This window comes from Eubalaena glacialis, chromosome 13, assembly GCF_028564815.1.
Source record: "Eubalaena glacialis isolate mEubGla1 chromosome 13, mEubGla1.1.hap2.+ XY, whole genome shotgun sequence".
NCBI classification, from domain to species: domain Eukaryota; kingdom Metazoa; phylum Chordata; class Mammalia; order Artiodactyla; family Balaenidae; genus Eubalaena; species Eubalaena glacialis.
Window position 1 is genome coordinate 71,181,707 of NC_083728.1, and position 21,178 is coordinate 71,202,884.

The 21,178-nt window shown below is 43.4% G+C and overlaps 1 protein-coding gene across 4 annotated transcripts in view; it reads left to right on the plus strand.

Moving 5' to 3' along the window:
* The window catches only part of TMC5 (transmembrane channel like 5), a 40,667-nt gene extending 19,782 nt beyond the window's left edge, over nt 1-20,885 (plus strand). For 3 of the 4 annotated variants that reach the window (XM_061208350.1, XM_061208351.1, XM_061208353.1), the window contains 11 exons: nt 2,384-2,535; nt 6,726-6,804; nt 7,565-7,662; nt 9,090-9,185; nt 12,730-12,805; nt 12,985-13,118; nt 15,733-15,906; nt 17,609-17,687; nt 18,784-18,888; nt 20,072-20,114; nt 20,839-20,885. In XM_061208350.1, coding sequence (XP_061064333.1) covers nt 2,384-2,535; nt 6,726-6,804; nt 7,565-7,662; nt 9,090-9,185; nt 12,730-12,805; nt 12,985-13,118; nt 15,733-15,906; nt 17,609-17,687; nt 18,784-18,888; nt 20,072-20,114; nt 20,839-20,885 — 1,083 coding nt within the window. The remainder of the gene's footprint in view (nt 1-2,383; nt 2,536-6,725; nt 6,805-7,564; nt 7,663-9,089; nt 9,186-12,729; nt 12,806-12,984; nt 13,119-15,732; nt 15,907-17,608; nt 17,688-18,783; nt 18,889-20,071; nt 20,115-20,838) is intronic. The other variant, XM_061208352.1, reaches the window with a different exon arrangement.
* The last annotated feature ends 293 nt before the right edge of the window (nt 20,886-21,178 follow it).

Below are 21,178 nucleotides of genomic sequence, written 5' to 3' on the forward strand. Positions count from 1 at the left end.
AGAATCCTGGGTCCCTCCCTTGACCCACGGACCCAGAATCTGCATCACAAGAACATCCCCAGGTGACGTGTGTGCACACCTCAGAGTGGGAAGCTGGGCTAGTGGAGAGATGGGAACTTTGGCCACAGACCTGGGATCAGGTTCTGGTTTCCTCCTTTATTATTATATCCCTAATGTCTCTCATAGCCCCTGGCACCGAGTAGACACTCAATAAGTATTGTGAACTGATGGAATTTGGCAAGTGATTTACTCTTCCCAAGCCCTGGATTCCTTACCTGTAAACTGGGACTACCTGCTTTGTAGGTGTGTGGTCAAGACTAGAGAAAAGTTATGTGGAGAGTCTACTTAGTGCCTGGTACCGTGGGTGATTGAAGGAATGTTAGCTTTTTCTTTTTTTTTTTTTTTTAATGATATGAACTCTGAGACTAATTAGCTGGGTGGACAAAGTACTGTTTTTCTGTAGATTTCAGTCTTCTGGAAAATGGGGCTAATTTTAGCCCATTTTGCCAACCCCTAGAATTGTGGTGCAGGTTGGTCTGATTGTGTCATTTTCTTTAATGGCTTGCCATTACTCTAAATATAAAATCTATCCTCCATGGCATGATTGATAGATCTTTTGTGATGTGAACCCTGCCCGCATCTCTAGCCTCAACACCCCGCAGCCACCCATATCTCACACCAGCAACACTAAATTGTGTGTCCATAGTTCCCTGAACACAGCATGTTTCTCCTCATCTCTGGATGGGAAGCATTCATCCTGCACTGCCCTCCCCAACTTCCCTTCATCTGGCAAGCTCCTCCTTTTCTTCCTCTAGACCTCAGCACGAGTGACACTTCCTCCAGGAAGTCTTTTCTCAGCATCACCACCCTTACTAGATTGAGTTAGGTGTGCCTGACTCTGCAGTCTTTCCCTGTGCGCTGGTCACATGCAGCATTGAAAATGCTTGTTTATGCATTTGTCTCTTCAAAAGAATAGCGAGGCACCTGGCCCAATACCTGGTACATAGCAGGTGCTCAACCCAATGGATGAAAAACCGAAGGAGCCAGCAAGAAAATGGGTGTGAGATTATATAAACGTAAGGCTTTGTCATTAACCATATTAAGGATTGCCCTGAAAGAGACAAAACTGAATCGCAGTCCTCTGGGGTCTGGCACTGCCTACCTAGGGTGGAGGCTGTGACAGGGCAGTTGTAGGTATAAAGGAGACTTCTGAGTTTCTCCTTGACCTGGAAGGTTTTCTTCACACTCACCTGAAGTGAAGGAGGGCAGCTAAGGAGGAGAGGAGGTAGAAGTGGAATCATTCCCATTGTTTGAACATCTGCCTGTGCCAGGCAGGATCAACCCTCTGCACAACTCCAGGGGTCGCATTCACTGGCAGCTACAGTTTCTCGTGAATGGTGCCCCCAGCCGTGTCATTTAGCAGCCCTGCGGCTAGACGTTCCCTTATTTGGTCTCACTTAATTCTTACAATGTCTCTGTGGGTTACGTGATAATCTCCCTATCATGCAGACTGGGACAGAGGCTCAGAGAAGCTATGCATCTGGTTCGAAACCTTGCAGCTTATAAGCATGGGGAGGGGGGCAGCATTTGACCCTAGGTTACTCTGGCTCCAAAGATACTGCCAGAAGTACATGTGGTGCTTTCAAAACCATCTAGAGGTAGATAGAGGCAGAGTCAGGCCTGGGGGTGGGGAATGGGAAATTGTCAGACATCAGATAAATCCACTGGAATCCCTTACCCCAAGGGCATCTGGCAGAGGGGCAGCCCAGGCTTCCTTCCAGCCAAACACCTGAAGGCAGGGACGCCCCTCTGACCCTCATACAAATGTGCAGCATGTGCTAGTAGAGGCTCCCCTTGCCCCTAATTCAGCACCTGAGGACAGGCGAAGCCTGGTGAAATGAACAAGGGCATGCAGGAGAGGGGAGGAGAAATTCCCTTGTGTGGTAGCTTCAGTGACTCAAGCTTTTGTTCCAAAGGCCAGGAGCACATTCTCATTCTTCCAAACCTCTTGGTAAGGAAAGTAAAGTCACAGAATGGCTGTTGGAGCTCAGGTCCCTGAGTCTGATAGACCTGGGTTCGAATCTGCCACTTCCTAGCTGGGTGACCCTGGGCAAGTATCTTCACCTCTCTGAGCCTCAGGTTGTCCATCAGTTAAGTCTACTAACACCCACCTGCTGGGCTGTAGTGGGAATTAAAGCATCATGTGGGTAATTCTCGGCCCAGGATAAGTGCTGGATAAATAGTACCTTAATAGCTAACCTCAGAGGATCTACTTCTGTGGTTTTCCCATTGTGACAGCGGGGGTGGGGGGGTCTTCTGAGTCAGGCAGAGAGGGGTCCAGTGTACAGTTGGCATCTTGATTCTCTCCCTCCATCCCCTGTAGTTCCTGGCGAACCACAGGAACCCTGGGGCGGTACTGTTACTGCCTTTCGTTGTGTCCTGCATCAACCTGGTCGTGCCTCGCTTCTACTCCATGTTCAGGCTGGTGGAGCACTATGAGATGCCAAGACATGAAGTCTCCATCCTCCTGATCCGGTAAGTGTGGCTATCACTCCCCACACCAGCTTCCATTTTTATGGAGGGAAATGGATGGAAGCTAGAAAAGGTTACACTCAAGTATCAAAGTTCTGTTTTCCAGAAAGAATTTCAAGAGTAAAGTGTGTTTTTATGGTATGGGTTAATAGCCATGAAGTCCAGAGAGCCCTGAGGAAATACAGTTATTGAGTACATCTGCCTTTTGCTCAGAGTAATGGCTTATCTTTTCCAATTGCTCCCAGCCTGAGGATTAACATAGTTCTCAGTTATGAGATGTACAGATGGGCAGGTTGTGCACTGCACAAGTGTTCTTGGCTAAGGTGTTGTGTGGGGACTGATATCATCCAGTGTTCCCATGAGTCAAACTGTGAGGCCGAGTACCCACTGAATCATCCGGGAGGAACAGGTGCATTTTTGTAATTCAGCCACCCAAATGGAAATGGAGGGGTTGCTTTTTGGCAGTTCATTGGCTGGGAAGGGGTGTCTTTTTGTGATTCCCACAAAGGCACTGTATGTGCTAGAGGTGACCCCACAGTTTTGATAAACAGAGTATAAAACTACCCAAATTGTGTCCTTATTGCTTCTTCGTGGTTAGTGCCCTGACCAGTTCCTGGTTACGGTGGTGTTTATAATGATAAGGCTGTACACGCAGATTGACTTTCTTTGCTGATCAATTCCAGAGCCGTTACCTTACCATGGCCTCTGAGATCTGGCTCCTGGCCAGCTTTCCAACTTCATTTTCTACCTCTCCCCCGCCTTCCTCAGTGCCCCCAGCCTCACTCGTCTTCTGATTGTTCACAAACATGCCAAACTGCATACCACCTCAGGACCTTTGCACTGGCCATTCCTTGCTCCTGGAATAGCATATCTATGCTTATGTCTATGTTTATAGTTTCTTCATACAGATCTTAAACATTTGTTACCCTTAAATTTGTAACAAGCATATTTTAACACACACATATACATATATACACATATATGTTTTAGATCAGCAGTTAGCAAACTACGACCTGCAGGCCCAGCCTGCCTCCCATTTTCATTAATAAAATCTTATTGGAGTGCAACATGTCCACTGGTGACATATTATCTATGGCTGCTTTCCTGCTACAACTGCAGAGTTGGGACACAGACTGTATGGCCTGCAAGGCCAAAATTATTTACTGTCTGGCCTTTCACAGAAAAAATTGGCTGACTTCTAAGATTAATGTTTAGAGTTAATCTATATACGTATTATTCTCCTGAGGAAAAAAATCTGAGAAAGCCTTCACTTCTACCCACCCTACACGTCTGGGTGCCTCCTTTCAATGGTTAGAAACAATTGGGATTTTTTTTTTTGTTGTGGTTAAAAAAACCATTTTAACCATTTTAAATGTACAATTCAGGGGCATAAAGCAATTTTTTTGGACATACACATTAAGTTTGACTGGCTTCTTTGCTCACCAGTGTTTGTTAAATGTGTCCTACTTACAACTTCCTCGTTTTATAGCAGACGATAAGACATCATTTTAGAGTAGATCTCAGGATGGTCAGCCTTCTAAGTAATTCCACATTCCCACATGTCTTTTATTTTGTCTTTCTACTTGAATGTGGGTTTGAGTGGGCCAAAGACTCTGTATTCTAACTACCTCTTCTGAGGTCTGCAGGTGTTGCTTTGAGGTTTTCTGACATCTAGCAAACTCAAATAATCACCCAGCTGCCCTTTCCAGACACTTCGTATCTGCTGTCTCTAAGCTCCGGGCATCCTCAGAACTACCACAAGCTCTGAGGAAGTCCTCTGCCAAATTTGTTTTAAACTGGGGTTTTCTCCAACCCCTTTTTATATTTTAATCTTTCTTTAATCTTTTCATATTTTTATTTCTGCTTTTTATTTTCCATAAATTCCTCTGTATTTCTGGTCTGTCCTTGGTGACTTTTTTGTTTTCCTCTGCTTTATGGGTCTTTTAGCTTTTAACTTTTCTATCATTTCAATAGAATTTGGATAGAGAGGTGGTAAGCATGTATGCTCAGTGTGTCATTTTGATCTAATCCCTTTATCTAATTTGCATTTTTCTGATCCCAAGAGAGATTCATTATCTTTTAATATATATTAGCCCTATGTATTGCTTCATAAAATATTTAAAATCTTCTCTACACGCAGAGAAAATGAGAAAGCTCAGAAATAGACAATGATTCTGACCTATGATAAGCTTCTCTTGGCTTAAAAGAGTGTGTTTTCTAGTTTAACCTGGAGTTATACTGCAGTAAATGTATATAAAGTTCTGACACCAATTCTGATGTGTGGGGTTTTCCCACATCACTAAACCATTCTCCACTATCAGTTGGTGTCCTATAGTTTAATTCAACTCTGACACTATCTACCTGGAGATAGCGTCAGATCCCACAAGGTAAGGGCTCAGTCCCACAAGACTGCCCCCACCCCTACTTCAGATGCCAGTCGCAGATCCATGTTGTCACCTGGGCTTCTGACCGACTAGCTAGAGATCGGAGGTTCCAATGAACTTCTCCTCAGGTTTGATTAGTTTGCTAGAGCGGCCCACATAATTCAGAGAAACACTTTACTTACTAGATTACTGCTTTATTATGAAAGGATATAACTCAGGGACAGCCAGGTAGAAGAGATATGTAGGGCAAGGTATGGGGAAGGGGTGCAGAGATTCCTTGCCCTCTCAGAGATTTCCACTCTCTCCAAATATTGTCCTGTCACCCATCCGGAAGCTCTCTGAACCCCCTCCTTTTGGGTTTTTACGGAGGCTTCATTACATAGACATGATTGATTAAATGATTGGCCACTGGTGGTTGAACTCAATCTCCAGCCCGTCTCCCCTCCCTGGAGTCTGAGATAGGCAAGCTGAGTTCAGACCCTCTAATCACAGGATTGGTTGTCATGGCAACCAGCCCCTAACCTTAATAGACCTCGGGGCTTCCCAACAGTCACTTCATTAATATAACAAAAGGCACCTTGATAGCTCTCCTCATTTAGGAAATTCCAACGGCTTTAGGAGCTCAGTGCCAGAAAAGGGAAAGAAGACCAAATACATATTTCTTATTATAAATCACAGTATCACTGTATACTAAGGTGTTAATCTAGTAGCTATTGAGGGTCTACTATAGGCTAAGCACTGGGTAAGAGGTTTGGGATCTGGAGTTGAAAAAGACGGATCCTGTCCCTTTCTTCACAATGTTGTCTAGCGCAATGGTTCTCAACTTTTAGCATGCACCAGAATTACCTGGAGGGATTGCTGGGCCCCAACCCCAGAGTTTCTGATTCAGCAGATCCGGGTTGGGGCCAGAAAATGTGCCTTTCTAACAAGTTTACAGATGCTACTGCTGGTCTGGGGACCACACCTTGAGAATCACTGGTCTAGTTGTGCATGATTCTTGGCACACCAATGCTGAAGACTTCTTAAAACCAGAAGGTATTGATTTAGGCAAAGTGACTGGGTTTAAGACCTCAGGCTGTTAAATCAGATGGTCCTCGATTTGAACCTTTGCCATGCCCCTAAACAAATAGTGTGATCTCATACAAGTTATTTCATCTCTCTGCGTTTCTGTTTCCTCATCGGTAAGATAGGCATAATATACTATCTACCCTATGATAGAGTTGTAAAGATTAAGAGGGATGATTTGATAAAGTGCTTAGCATGTTTACTGTCCACGGTAGCGCCTGATGAATAGTATGTATTGTACTACTATTACAGTGAGAAATGAAATCAGGTAGTTTGGAGATACCCCAAAGAAGGTGTATCAGTCAGAATAAATGAGGTTAAACTGTGGTAACAAACATCCCCCACCTCAAACTCTCAGTAGTCTAGAATACAAATGTTTATTTCTTGTCCATGCTACATGCCCATTGTGGATTGGCAGGGGATTTCTGCTCATGTTAGTCACTCAGGGATCCAGGCTGAGATTGCAGCAACCATCTCAAATACTTCTGATTGTCATTCCAGAGGGAAGACAGTAAGTCTTGAAGAGTCTCACTGGCATTTAAATGCTCTAGTTTAGAAGTGACACAAAATGACATACATCGTTTCTGCTCACAACTCATTTGCCAGATCTAGCGATATAGACCCACTCAACCACAGGGGGGCAGGAATTTCCATCCCACCATATGCCCCAAAGGAAATATTGGCAAACAGCACTAATGACTGCCGTGGAGGGTAATGGTAGTTGTTTTTGCTTCTGTTTTTCAGAAACATCTCTGTGAAATTATCAATCATTGGGATTCTTTGTCACTATTGGCTCAACATTGTGGCCCTGTCTGGTGAAGAGGTGAGATTTCCATGCTGTTTTGCCTTAAGTTTGCCTTTGACCACCAGGGAGGAAGTGAGTTTCTCAAGAGCTTCTGCTTATGCTATTAGAGCAGATATCATGTTATTTTTCCATCCATCTGTCCATCTACTTATCCATCTATTCATCTAATCATCCATCCATTCTTCCATCCATCCTTGGGCTGTATACCTGAAACTTTCCTCATTCAGCCAAATCTAAAAGCTCCCAATCCATCAGCTCATAGTACTGACTTCCTACGGAGGTAACTAACCACCAGTTTCATAAGCTGATTAATTCAACCTTCCCGTTTGTGCTAGTCTGCTAAACCTCTAGGCCACTTTCTTAATCAAGAAGATATTAATTGATTTTTCATAAGGTTAATAAGCAAAAGGAGTGGAGGCATTATTAGCCATTGACACCTCCTGCTCTCCTTGGCTGAGAAACGGGATCCAGAGGGCGTAGGACAAAGAAGAAAAGTGTTAAAGGGGAGAGCTAGTGAGAAGGGAAAGTTTGGGTACCTGAGGAGGGCAAGCCTTAATGGGGGAAGAAGGAGCACAGGAAGAGAATAAACATTCTTGAAAACAAATTCACCCTAAAGGTGCATTTCTGTTGAGAGTGGGTCTGCTTTTCTGAGCACGCAAAGACTCAGTCAAACTAAGCCACCAGCCACATTCTTATGAGCACAGGGGACCAGGAACAGACGGGAACTAAGTGGAGACCGCAGCCTCCTCCCACATCCCAAATCTTGTTTGCCTTCCAGTGTTGGGAAACCCTCATTGGCCAAGAAATCTACCGGCTCCTTCTGATGGATTTTGTGTTCTCTTTAGCTGATTCCTTCCTGGGGGAGTTCCTGAGGAGGTAAATATCTGTCTGTCTCGAGTAATTATACCTGGCGTTGTAACCAGAGCCATAGTCCTGGCTGAGCAGTAAGTGTGGGTCCCTTCTGTACTCTAAGTGTACGTTGTTCTAAGTCTGCGTACGTTGTTCTAAGTCTGCCTATTGTCCTTTGAAATATCGTTTTCTTCTGAATTAACTGAAATTTCATCTTGACCTGACAGTCCTGTTGTCAAAGTTCATTTAGTTCAATTGGCCCTATGCAATCTCCTGAGAAAGTTCTAGAAATTAAACACAGAAACAGAGAGTCATTTGAAATCTTATCCACAATAGACCATTTTAATATTCTAGTCTATGTATATGCCTCCAGATTTGTCTATGCACTGCTTTGTGTGTGTGTATACTATATAATTTTCAAAGACAAAAATGGGGTCACACCGCAAAATCGCTATGGAGTTTGCTCTTACTAATTCTGTCAGTATGCCTTGTCATCCTTCCATGCCTGTACCTATAGATTTATCTCATTGCTTTCACTGAATTTAATTAATGCACTAATTTTTATTTTAAGACTCCAGGTGTGCAGGATTAGGGCAATGTCATCATTGTCCCATGTGTGGTCCTCTTTTATTTATTCATTTATTTTATAATAATATTATGAACATCTCATTCCTAATAGACATTTACTTATTTTTGCAAGTTGCCCTAGTGATAAGATGGCATGGCACAATACTGATTCCTTCCTCAGTGGGTAGGTTGAAAGCCAAATTTCCTCACTCAGTTTGCCCAAACTCACTTTTAGTTCAGCCTCTGTCCAGGGTCTGGACATAAAGGTGAGAAGTTTTTTGTTGTTGTTGTTGTTTTGTTTATTTTTTACAACAGTTTTTTACTGGCAGTTCCTCCGTAAGAAAAAAATCAAAGTGGTCTCAAGTTTCTTCGAATAAATGGGGACGTAGGGTTCCTCCTTGTGGATTTAGAAAACAGGGAAACACCATTAACTCAATAGCAGTAACTGAAAGCTGAAAAATTTTCAGTTTATTTGGGTTGAGAATGCTGAGTTTGGTCCCTGAAAAAAAAGGTTTAACAAGCAAAAGGTGGTATAAACAAGATAATAGTTGGGATAATTTAAATAATTATCTCATTTAAATAATACCTATTTTAAATTCATAATTAATTATCTGTTTAAATAGTAGTTGGGATAATTTACATAATGTTCTCTAGAATTTTTCGGAACCACTTGAGCAGTACCTCCATTCGAATGCATTGTGTTAATTCCATTTTCCCTCAATTATTTCTTCAAAACCATGCTCATACTTGGGATTTTCAGAAATTTGCAAGGGAACTTATGACTTTATTCCAAACTGGTGAGGATTTGTCCTCCTTTGTCGATTGTGAGGAATCTTTTGAAGGAGGGAGTTGATGGTTTGGGTACTAAACTCATTACATTTTCACAGAATCATTGGGATGCACCTTATCCCAAGTCTTGGCTTACAGGAGTTTGACATTGCCAGGAACGTCCTAGAACTGATCTACGCACAAACTCTGGTGTGGTAAGTTTTGACAATCTTTGGCTTGCCCAGTGGCTCCCGCCTGACTGTGGACTTGGAGTTTTGGTGGCAACGCCCAGAATCTGTTGTTTTTCAAAGCTGCACAGGTGATACCAAATCCAGCCAGTCTGAGAACCATGAATTCATGTCCCAGACTGTTCTTTTCCTTTATGAGGACTTCAGCCAAGAATCAACATAGAGCAGGGATTCCTAACCTGGAGGGCCCCGGGCCGTATCCAGCCTGCAAGTGTGTTTTGCTTGTCCGATGCAGTGCTTTTTCTAAAAAATTTGAATTAACCACCAGTATTTAAGAATCAGGAGATTTCACATAAAATTTAACATTTCTGGCTTCTGGCCAAAAAAGGAAAGATCTAGATCATCTCCCATTATGGTAACAATTGTCTGGGCCTTGAACTGGGGTGAGTGGTTCCAGTTTGCTGCAGACCCCACCTTGAACTATTGTCTCCCCAGTATTGATTTGCCATTTCTTGTTGCCCTTATGCTGTCAGTTTTCTTATGGTAGAAAACTTTACTTTGTATTGATATCTCAACAGAACTGGGAAAATAAAGGCAGGGAAGGTTGCCTTACACTTGATCTGCTTCACTCCCTGGTGGTGGGGCTCTGGTGGGACCTCTGTAGCCTTTGGGGTTTGCCACCTCAATTTTGGCAATAGTGCATGCGTACACGTGCATGTGTGTGTGTGAGCATGCATGTGTGTTTTGAGGATAGCCAGCTAGTTGCATCAAATTTTTGACAAGCTCACCTAGAAACTCAAAACAATAGCCAGTGACTATTTTTATTTATTTATTTTAACATGATGTAGCTAATGCCAGAATTCTGCATGGCATATTACATTGCCAGGTTCCATCTTTTGGGGGGTTGCTAATCTGAAAGTAGGGGATTTGGAGTTGGATAAACTTGGATTCTGGGGCTGGCTCTTCTACTCACTGAGGTCACTGAGCTTCTCTGAGCCTCAGTCTCCTCAACTGTCAAATGCACATAATAATAGCTGCCTTTGAATTGTGTTGAGGATTAAATCAGATGATACAAGAAAACTGCTTTGCAATCTCCAATATGCCATACAACTGTAAAGTGCTTTATTTTCCAACTCTTTAAAGTTTCCCCGGGTGATTTGGCTATCTGCAAATAACTCACTAACGTCAGTGAATTTATTTTTGGAGGTGGTGAGGACTTTTTCTTTGTGTAGTTTAGGTGATGCATTTGCACACTGCCAGGTCACCCACTGGCAACTGGGCAGTTTACAAAGGCCTTTTACTCACATTATCTCAATGAACAGGATGCCGTCGGGCAAATAACTTAAACTCTCTCTAAACCTTAGTTTTCTAATCTGTAAATGGGGGCGATGCTCGTACCTACTTCACGGGGTTGTGGTAAGGATTAAATGAGAAAATGTACGCATTAAGTGCTTAGCGAGTAACTGATTCAGAAATGTTTATAAGTAGGGATATTATATGGCTGTTGTTATCCTTAAGGGCTCTGTTTTAAAAATTGTAGTAAAAAACACATAACATAAAATTTACCATCTTAACCATTGGTAAGTGTACAGTTCAGTAGTGTTGAGTACATTCACATTGTTGTGTAACCAATCTCCAGAACTTTTTCACCTTGCAAAATTGAAACTCTGTACCCATTAAACAACAACGCCCCATTCCCTCTCCCCTCCAGCCCCTGGCAACCAGCATTCTACTTTCTGTTTCTTTGAGTTTGACTAGTCTAGATACTTCATATAAGTGGACTCACATAGAATTTATCTTTTTGTGACTCGTTTATTTCACTTAGCATAATGTCCTCCAGATTCATCCATACAGCATGTGTTAGTTAGAATTTCCTTCCTTTTTAAGGTTGAATAATATTCCATTGTGTGTATGTACCACATTTTGTTAATCCATTCATCTGCCAGTGGACACCAGGGTTACTTATGCTTTTTAGCTATTGTGAATAATTCTACTATGAATATGGGTGTACAAATATATCTTTCAGACCCTGTTTTCAATTCTTTTTGATATATACACAGCAGTGGAATCGCTGGATCGTATGGTACTTATGAGCACTCAACTTTTTTGTTGTTTAATAAGTAATGTGGGTAAGTCATCTGATTCAGTATCCAGGTTTTTGAATCCTAGAGCCTGAGCCCTCATACTATTGACCATTTGACAGAGATTCCCAAGGGAAGTGTTAGCTTCGAGGCAGGGAAGCTTACAATGAGATGCTCATTATTACTTCTGGGCCTTTAAGGTTTTTGTTAATAAATCATAAATAAGCACAATCGGAAACACACATATCTTTTCCTTTCTCCGTGGCAATTATAGATTTAATCTCTGTGGGTTTTAGGAGAATATTGCCTTTGATGATGAGCTTTAAAAGAAGATAATAGAATGACAGAAATTGAGTGTACGTTAGAGATGATGGTAGAAAATGAGGTGAGGAAAATGTTTCCCAAACTTTAGTCTTTTGTACACCAGCCTGCCTATTTTTTGGGTATATCTATCTATCACCTGTACTGTTTTTGACTTAATATTATCTTTTAAATTGTTTGCCTTTTTAAAATTTAAATATATTTTTAATGAGTCTTTATTTTATCATCATCAATGGAAAATCATATCATTTGACAGAAATTGCAAGTAATTTGAAAAATAAAATCAATCCCATCACAAAAAGTCATTAAATTCTAGCTAGATGCTGCTGTCTGTCAAGGCTCTCAGTCTAAAGACTGCTTCTTTTTTTAAAAAAATGGAGGTTGGCAAGCGTTAGGACTTAAAGACATTCTAGCACCAAACTGAGATTTTTTTTTTTCTTTGGCCTCAGAAGCACTGGGGAGAGCTGAGTAACTCGATGCAGTTTAATGCCTGTCATTTGTAACTCGATGCAGCTTAATGCCTGTCCCTGCAGGACCTCAGGCCTTCTTGAATGCCAAAGGCGGAGGAGGAGTTCACATCCCACATTTGGGACACCTGGGTTAGGGCTGGCTGAAGGCCATCTGGTGGTTTAATTAATGGCTGTGTGGGTAGCGTTCTCTGCAAAATCTCTTTTCCAGATCTGTGGATACCGGGTATGGTGGGATTTGCCTGGTTTGCTGTGTTGGAATCAGTCTCCCTCTGTATGAGTTTTCTAGGGTGGCTATAACAAAGTGCCACAGACCGGGTGGCTTAAACCACACAAATTTATTTTCTCACAATTCTGGAGGCTCGAAATCCGAGATCAAGGTGTTGGCAGGGTTGGTTTCTCCTGAGACCTCTGTCCTTGGCCTGTAGATGGTGCCTTCTCCCTGTGCCCTCACGTGGTCTTCTTCCCTCTGTATGTGTCTGTTAGGGCCCACATGAGGTTAGTGGCCTCATTTTACCTTAATTATCTCTTTAAAGGCCTTATCTCCAAATACAGTAGCATTCTGAGGTACTGGGGGTTAGGACTTCAACATATGAGTTTTGGAGGGACAGAATTCAGCCCGTAACACCCTCTTTCCCTGCCCTCCACACGGATTCCCTGTGTCTCCCCTGATCTCTGACACTCATCCCCTTTCTCTCATAGGATTGGAATCTTCTTCTGCCCTCTGCTACCCTTTATCCAAATGATTACTCTCTTCATCATGTTTTACGTCAAAAATGTGAGTCAGTCTGAAGGTGGAACCAATTGGCTTTGCTCAGTCCCATGTGACACAGTGGTGGCTGGAAGTGGGTGGGGTGGGGGGGCTGGGAAAGGTGTCAGGGAGCTGGTGTCTGGCTGGGGTCCCTCTGGCCTGCTTCTCCGGCTACAGAAGGGAGGTGACTGCTTCTCTTTCTTCAGATCAGCCTGATGATGAATTTCCAGCCTCTGAGCAAAGCCTGGCGGGCCTCACAGATGATGACTTTCTTCATCTTTTTGCTCTTTTTCCCGTCCTTCACCGGGGCCCTGTGCACCCTGGCCATCACCATCTGGAGGTAGGAGATGGCAGCCTTGCGGGTGGGTGCGTGTTTTAAAATGTAGGTTTTATCATTCTTCAGGTATGGTGAGGCCAACAGATCAGGAGACGACTGCCACTGAAGAAATAATTTGCTATACTCACAGACCCCAAAGGGAGGGGGCACATCACACCATGGGGGGCCACATGGGGAGGCACCAGGGTCCGTCAGAGGCAGAGGGAGAGAGCAGTCAACGTGGTCAAAAGTCTTTATTGTGGTTTTGGTGGGGAGGAAAGGGAAAGGCAGGGTTAGCAGGCTTAGGAGGGGTGAGTTTGAATAATCTCAGCAGGCTCTGGGGTATAGGGACCCTCTGGAGTTGGCTGGTATGTGGCCCTGGGGTGATGGGGGCAGAGGAACAGGGCCCAGAGTGTGAGCGCTTGAGAGGGGAGGTGGAGGTGGGATGGGGGCTCAGGTTTGCATATGAAAGGCATGCTTTGTAGGCTAGCCCTGGGAAAGGCAGTCTCTCCAGGATCAGTAAGGCCCTAGATGTCACAGGTCAGAATAAAAAGACATGCTTAATTCAGTGTTTAACCCAAGTTGCCTTGGTAACCAACAGATGCTACAACCAAGGGAGGCAATATATCCAAGTTGGGTCACCACCCGCCAGGTGCCCAGTCTTGACGGCACAGCTTCCTTACTTCCTCCAAGTTCTGCAGCTTCCCAGCTGGGGAGAAGGCAGCTCTCCACATGCAGAACAGAACTTCCTCTAATGAACTGAAAGGCCCTATCTGGTCAGGCTCCCTCTTACCTCTCCAACCTCACCCACCATGGCGCCATCCTACTCCAGCCTCAAGGCTCTCAGTCTGCTCCTGGGGCCCTGAGAGCCTCTCCTCACATGGGATGGGGTTACCTCTTTGAAGTGCTCTCCTCAGTCCCTTTGCTTGGCGGCCTTCCTTCCACCCTCATCTCAAAAGTCCTCTTGAAGACCTGACTTTCACCACCAACCTCGTCTTCTGTCAGCACCCCTCTCCTCTCTCTCTCTCAGAGTGGTTTCCTTTGTTCGTTCCCTAGTTCATGTCAGAAATGCCCTTGAATCTTTGTTTAATTGCATACTCATTGCTTGACCATCTTTCCCACCAGAACCTGGGAGGGCAGGTATCATGTCTGTCTTGTTTACTGTGGACTCTCCAGGGCTTAGTGTCTAGCACAGAGCCTGGTACTGATCTCGAGGAGACAGCAGTGAGCGTTGGCTTGAAGCAGGATCTTAGTTCCCTGCCCAGGACTTGAACCTGGGTAGCCTGGCTGAAAACCAGGAATCCTAGCTGCTAGACCAGCGAGGGCTAGAGGCTAGAAGCAAAGTTCCCCTGGCTCTTGCCCCATTTGAAAGCAAGAATATTTCAAGGAGGCAAAAACTGTAAAAACAGGTACAAAGTTTATTATTAGAGACACAGCACAGCAAGTGGGCAAGCACACAGGGAAACGGTTTTTTTAATTTAAGACAAAAGCAAGGCAGAGATACACACGTGGAGAGAAAAGGGTGTGGGTGTCCTCCCTAATGAGGAGGAGCGTGGTCAAGAGTGGTTAAATCATTGACATAGGGCAGTTCTTCCAGGTCTTTGTTTACCTTTGGCCAATTACCTGGTTTCTTTTTCCACATCTGACCTGCCCTAGGGCCCTCCCCAACATGCGTGCACAACTTTTAGCCAAGATGGATTCCAGCGCAGAGGCCTGTGGGAGGCTTGGCATCACCTATTATGGGGTGGCGCCCCCTCCTTTTTAACCCCAAGGAGCCTTTCTGCGCATATGTAGTCAGGGAGGTCTCCTTGACCTCAAGCATGAGAAATATGTGTTCTCTTTATCTTTTATCTGGGCAGGACTCAGCCCCTCTCTGTCCCTGCCATTACTGTTAAAGTGTCCACTGGAGACAAAGTCCAGCTATTTACCCTGTTCCTGTTATCTCTATCTGGAAGTATAGAAAGGAAACTGGCTGTAAATGTCTAACCTGGAGCCCATCTATCTCCTGCCTCAGTACAAGGGCAGTAAACCTTTGTAGAATGAATGAGCAACCGAACACACAGCAAGGGAGTTGATTTTTAGGATGCTCGTGGAACTGGAGCCATGAGGATCTCAGCGGCTTCAGGGCAGGCTTCTCTGTTCTGTGATGCCCTTGACTCTCTCGCCGTGCTTACTGTCTTTTCTCTCTTCCTAACCAGTTCCTTGTTGCCTTCTAGTTTCTGCTTGTTCACAACAACTGACTTCATGTGGCCATTATTACCGCAACTCCAGCTTCCCTAGATTACAGCCTCCCACCTTTGTATTTCTTAGTTCAAGTTCCTAAGGAAGAGAGTCTGATCGTCCCAGTTCATTTCTTTGTGCCAGGATACCACTGAGGTCTCTGCCTGGCCTTTGGATTGGTTACGGTTGGATCAGGTGATACCCCTGTCCAAGAGCTGGTCCTTGGAATGCAGGTCATGAAAACAAAACACACCAGCTGGGGCTATGAGCGAGAGGGTTTCCTTTGCAGGGGGATGTGGGTGGAGCAGGTAAGAATTGCTGGTTCCATGTTCAGAGCCCAGAAATGACTGGGCTATTCTGGAATAAACTATACCTGAGTCTGGCACTAGAGATGCTTCTCTATCCCTTGTTTTATCAGATTGAAACCTTCAGCTGACTGTGGCCCGTTTCGAGGTCTGCCCATCTTCATTCAGTCCATCTACAAATGGATTGACACCCTGCGTGAAACGCCCAGCTACCTGTGGGTTGTTTGGATCTACCAGAACCTCGTCGGAAGCGTGCACTTCTTCTTCATCCTCACCCTCATTGTGTTGTAATTGGGGCCCCTTGGAAAACTAGGGGAGGGGAAATACCTCATCAACATGTCATGTGGTCAGCCGAGGGGTGTTTGGTGGGAAGGCAAAGCCTACAGTGGGGCTCAGTGTTCTGGGTCATCCTGACTCTGCCCTTGAATTTTTCTAAAAGTTATTTAATATCTTCTTATCCTTTTTTGGGGGGGGGTCTGTTTTACGAAGAAAGCAATACCTGCTCTGCTCCCTCTTAAGAAATAACACGAAAACAAAAAGAAAAAACTGGATATGAGAGTGCTTAGGAAAATTATTGTGTGATTCTTTCTGAGGCTGTGATTATGTTAAAGTCGGTTGGGTGCTATTGATATGTGGGTTAGTGTACTTCATTTTTAAATTAAAAAAAGATTTCTGACTTCTTGTGAAAAGTGGAAGATCTGCCAAGACTGGGCCCATTTTCCTGCATGAACAGTTGGTCGGCTGATGGCTGCCCCTCTTTAGAAGCCCAGTCCTGATGGCATTTGAGATTGCAGCTCCTCTGGTAGAGAGACACAACTCAACAGCACAGACTAGTGGAACCAGTTGATTGTTGAGTGACCCCTCAGTTTTACAGATGGAAGTGATAAGACTTACAGAGAAGCGCTGACTTGCAGAGATAGTTTCCAGGTTGCAGAGCCTGTTACTTGCAGAGGGGGCTAGAACCTAGGTCTCCCGGCTCTTGGTCATGCCCTCCCTCCCAACTCTGGGTTGCCATTGGCCCCCTTAATTAAAATGGGAGTTTTCTAGTGCCTTGCTCCTCCAAACTTCTAATTCACTGGGGCACTTGTTAGAAATGCAGACTCTCTGGCCCTACCCCAGACCTCCAGCATCAGCATCTGCATTTTAACAAAATCCCAGGAAGTCTGTATCACAATGAAGTTTGAACAGCACTGTCCAGATTCACAAACTCTGGCTGCACATTAGAATCATGTGCATTTAAAAAATACTGTTAGGGAGTTCCCTGGTGGCCTCGTGGTTTGGATTCTGGGCTTTAACTGCTGTGGCCTGGGTTCAATCCCTGGTCAGGGAACTGAGATCCCGCCAGCTGTGTGGCACGGCAAAATAAAATGAAATGAAATGAAATAAAATAAAATAAAAAACTGTTAAATGTTTTCACCACAAAAAAATAATAATTATGTGACATGATAGGGGTGTTGGCTGACACTATGGTGGTAATCATATTGCAATATATAAATGTGTCAAATCAACACAGTTGTACACCTTAAACTTATGCAAAGTTATACGTCAATTATATCTCAATAAAAAATAAAAATAAAGCTAGACTGGGGTAAAGTTTGCACAACTGTATAAATTGACTAAAACTCAGTGAACTACACTTAAACTGAGTACCTTTTATAACGTGTAAATTATGCCTCAGTAAAGCTATAAAAAGAAGAAGAAATACTGATGTCTGGCCTTGTGCTCAAAAAACCTCAAATAATTGATCTGAGGAGGGGCCATGGCATGAATCTTTTCTCCACCTCTCAGGTGATTTACGTGTAGAATGGTGAGAACCATTGCTATAATGTATTTAACCTCTAACTCACCCAGATACAACTTTGCAGGAACACTGGCTGGGCCAAAATCCATTTGCAAGCAAATATAAGAGTTCCTCCGTACCAGCTGAGATTCGGAGCCTGTAAAGCATTGGAGAGAGTGTCTGCCATTCTTTCTTTTCTTCTCTTCCAGAATCATCACTTACCTTTACTGGCAGATCACAGAGGGAAGGAAGATTATGATCAGACTGCTCCATGAACAGATCATTAACGTAAGTCCCATTGGATCCCTTTGTTATTCTCCCCTCCTTTTTAACATTTTGTAATGGAAATTTTCAAACATAGTCCAAAATACAGAATAGTACAATGAACCTTCCCACCACCTAGCCCTGACAACCATTAACCTTTGCATACTCTTATGTCCTCTACACTATCCCTTTGCTGTAAATCTCTGGATTATTTTCAAGCAAAATCCTAGCCTTTATATCATTTTATCTGTAGACTCTTCTATCTGCTTGAGAGATACACACTTTTAAAAAACATAACCACGGTACCAATCATCACACGTAAAAGAAAATTTAATAATTCCTTACTATAATCTTATAGTCAGTCAATGGTCAAATTTCCCCAATTGTCCCATTAAGTGTCTTTTTACAGCAGGATTACTCAAGTCAAAATCTGAAAAAGTGTCACATGTTGCATTCGGTTGATGTGTCTTTTATGTTTCTTTCAATCTATAGCTGTTCACACTTCCCGCTTCTCTTGCAATTTATCGTTGGAGAAACCAGGTCTTTTGTCTTGTAGTAGTTCCCACATTCTGGATATATCTGATTTGTAACCCTGCAGTGGTGTTTAGCACATTTATTTCTTTTTTTTTTCTTTTTTCTTTTTTTTTTAGCAAGTTTTAATTTAGTTTATTTATTTATTTTTGGCTGCATTGGGTCTTCATTGCTGAGAGCGGGTTTTTCTCTAGTTGTGGTGAGCGGGGGCTACTCTTCATTGCACATGGGCTTCTCATTGCGGTGGCTTCTCCTGCTGGGGAGCAAGGGCTCTAGGCGCCCGGGCTTCAGTAGTTGTGGCTCACGGGCTTAGTTGCTCCGCGGCATGTGGAATCTTCCTGGACCAGGGCTCGAACCCGTGTCCCCTGCATTGGCAGGCGGATTCTTAACCACTGCGCCACCAGGGAAGTCCGGAGCACATTTATTTCTTTAACCTCTATTTTAAAATTAAGGAAGCTGGACTTCCCTGGTGGCGAAGCCAATGTCCAGGACCCTACCTGCCTAAAAATCAACCTTTCTATCATTTGCTTCCCAACCCCACACCATCATTCATCCTCCATGTTTTTGTTTTTGTTTTCCTTCTTGGCAGGAGGGTAAAGACAAAATGTTCCTGATAGAAAAGTTGATCAAGCTGCAGGATATGGAGAAGAGAGCAAGCCCCACCTTGTTTACTCCAGAAAGGAGAGACGTGGAGGTGAGGCTGGAAGCCACATTGGGATCCCTGTGACACAGATGTGCCCTCCTGGGAAAAGTGCATCAGGGAACTAGAATCACATCAGGGCACTTCACTTTCTGTGTTTTAACATTTCTGTATTGTTTATTAAAAAAAATAATACGCATTCACCATGTTCTATGCCTGGCCCCGTTCTAGGTGCTGGGGTTATCATGGTACCACAGTAGGGCTCTGCCCTCGTGGGGCTTGCCTGCATCTTTTCCATAACCCAACCAAACAGAAGTATATCCCACTGAGATGAAAAATGGCTTGAAATCTCACCCCACTAGGTTAATGATTCAGTGTATATTCTTCCAGATCTTTCCCCCAGGCATCTGCAAACAAGCATGCATCTACTAACATTCTTGTTTATTTATTTATTACAAAAAAGGGGTTATATTTTACACATAACTCCCCCTCTCCCTGCTTAATACTATATCTCAGACATTGTTTCAGTCTGTACCTACTTGGACATTTGGGTTGTTTCCAGTTTTTTTTTTTTTTTTTAATACTTAAAAAGGTTGTGTAATGAAACATTTTTTTATTATAATTGTTTTATGTGAGTGTTTTATCTGCCACAGGCATGCACATGATAATGTTAACAGATATTGCCATATCACGCTCTTAAAAAGATTTTTTACCAATTTCATTCATAACAAGAGATGCCTGGAATCCTGCTCTAATACCAAAGCCTGTGCTGGCTTCCTTGGTGTCCTAGAAAATGCGGATAAACAGTAAACCCACGGTAATTCACATGCTACTAGTTTTAGAAGTTATGATCTTGTCAGAAGAGACTACCATGTCGTTTACTGCCTGTGCAAATTAATACCACCAGCACAATATAGGTAAGGGATCTAGAGGCCCAGCTCTAAATCCTTTGAAGGCAAGGATCGTGAGTGTACCTTTGCAGGTCCTAATATATTACCTGGTATATATTGTAAATGCTCAGTAAATATCTGTGAATGAATGATTAAATGAATGGAATCACTGCCCATAAAAAGTGAAACAAAACATGTTTGATATTTCTATGGCTGAATCTTGGTCTTAATCTGTCACCTGTTAATATTAAAATGGTGAGGGCTCACAAGTCTCACCACTGATGCAGCAGGATCTGAGGTGTACACTTTCTTCCAGTGATGAGATTTCTTGTCTTCTTCTTTTTTAGCAATCTGGTCCTCTGCGTGTCAGAGAACATGATGCTGCTCGAGGTGAGTACCCGACTGGCACTGAAGAAGGCCTAATTCATCCAGATGATAGGTCCCAAGACAGAGGGTCAGAACTGCTCCTGTATCAGTCACTCGTTCAATTGCAAGAACTGGCCCAAATTGGCTTTAGCCAAAACTCAACAATAATTCTTGCTTTAGGTGTGGCCAGAAGCAGGGGCTCACAGTATGTCACCAGAACCTGGTTTCTTTCTGTTCAGTTCTTTTCCATGTTATCTCCTGATAATTACAAGACAGCTTTCTTAGCTTCTTGTATCTTCTCAGATTCAAGTCTAGTGTGAAAGAGATCCAGATTCTCATTGTGTTTCATTGGATCTGAACCAATTGCTGTGGCCAAGAGACTGTGATGATTTCATTGGCCAGATCTGAGTCTCAGACCTCATCTCTAGATACAGGTGGTACAAACATACAGACCACAGGGACTGAGAGAGTGGAGAAGGGTGGCTTTCCAAAGAAAACCTGTGGCTGATGCCAGGAGGGGAATGAATGTTGGGGAGGAAACAAATAAACCCATTCATCTTTTTGGAATAGCATTCACTGACAGCATCCAATGATGGGAGTTCAAGGGAGAGAATTGAAGAAACTTAAAAGGAGGAGGCAAGGAAGGCCTGAGAAGCTGTGGGATCTTGAAAGCTAATTTGGTCTTTCCCTTGGAGATATGGGGCAGTGTGCCTCTGTGCTAACTTCTCTTCTCCTGTATCAAACCCAGACCTGCGATTTAGGCGATCAGTTCAAGAAGATAATCCAAAGGCCTGATAATTATTGTGGTACCCAGACACCAACCAAATAAGGAAAGAAGATAGATAAAGATGGAGCAGCTTCCTCCATGACACCTGGGCCTTTAGGCGATTCCCAGATGGGAAATTCAAGCCTTTAGCCAGGAGTGGAAACTGACTACAATGTAAATACAGAAGTAAAATTGGGCATTCCCTGCTGTTTTTTTTACACCTGAATTGCTGATTTTTCCAGACAAAATATTTGAGATTTTCCAGTAAAGACTTGTAATATTTGAACTAGTTCACAAAAACCTGGGAAGAGTTGTAGTTTAA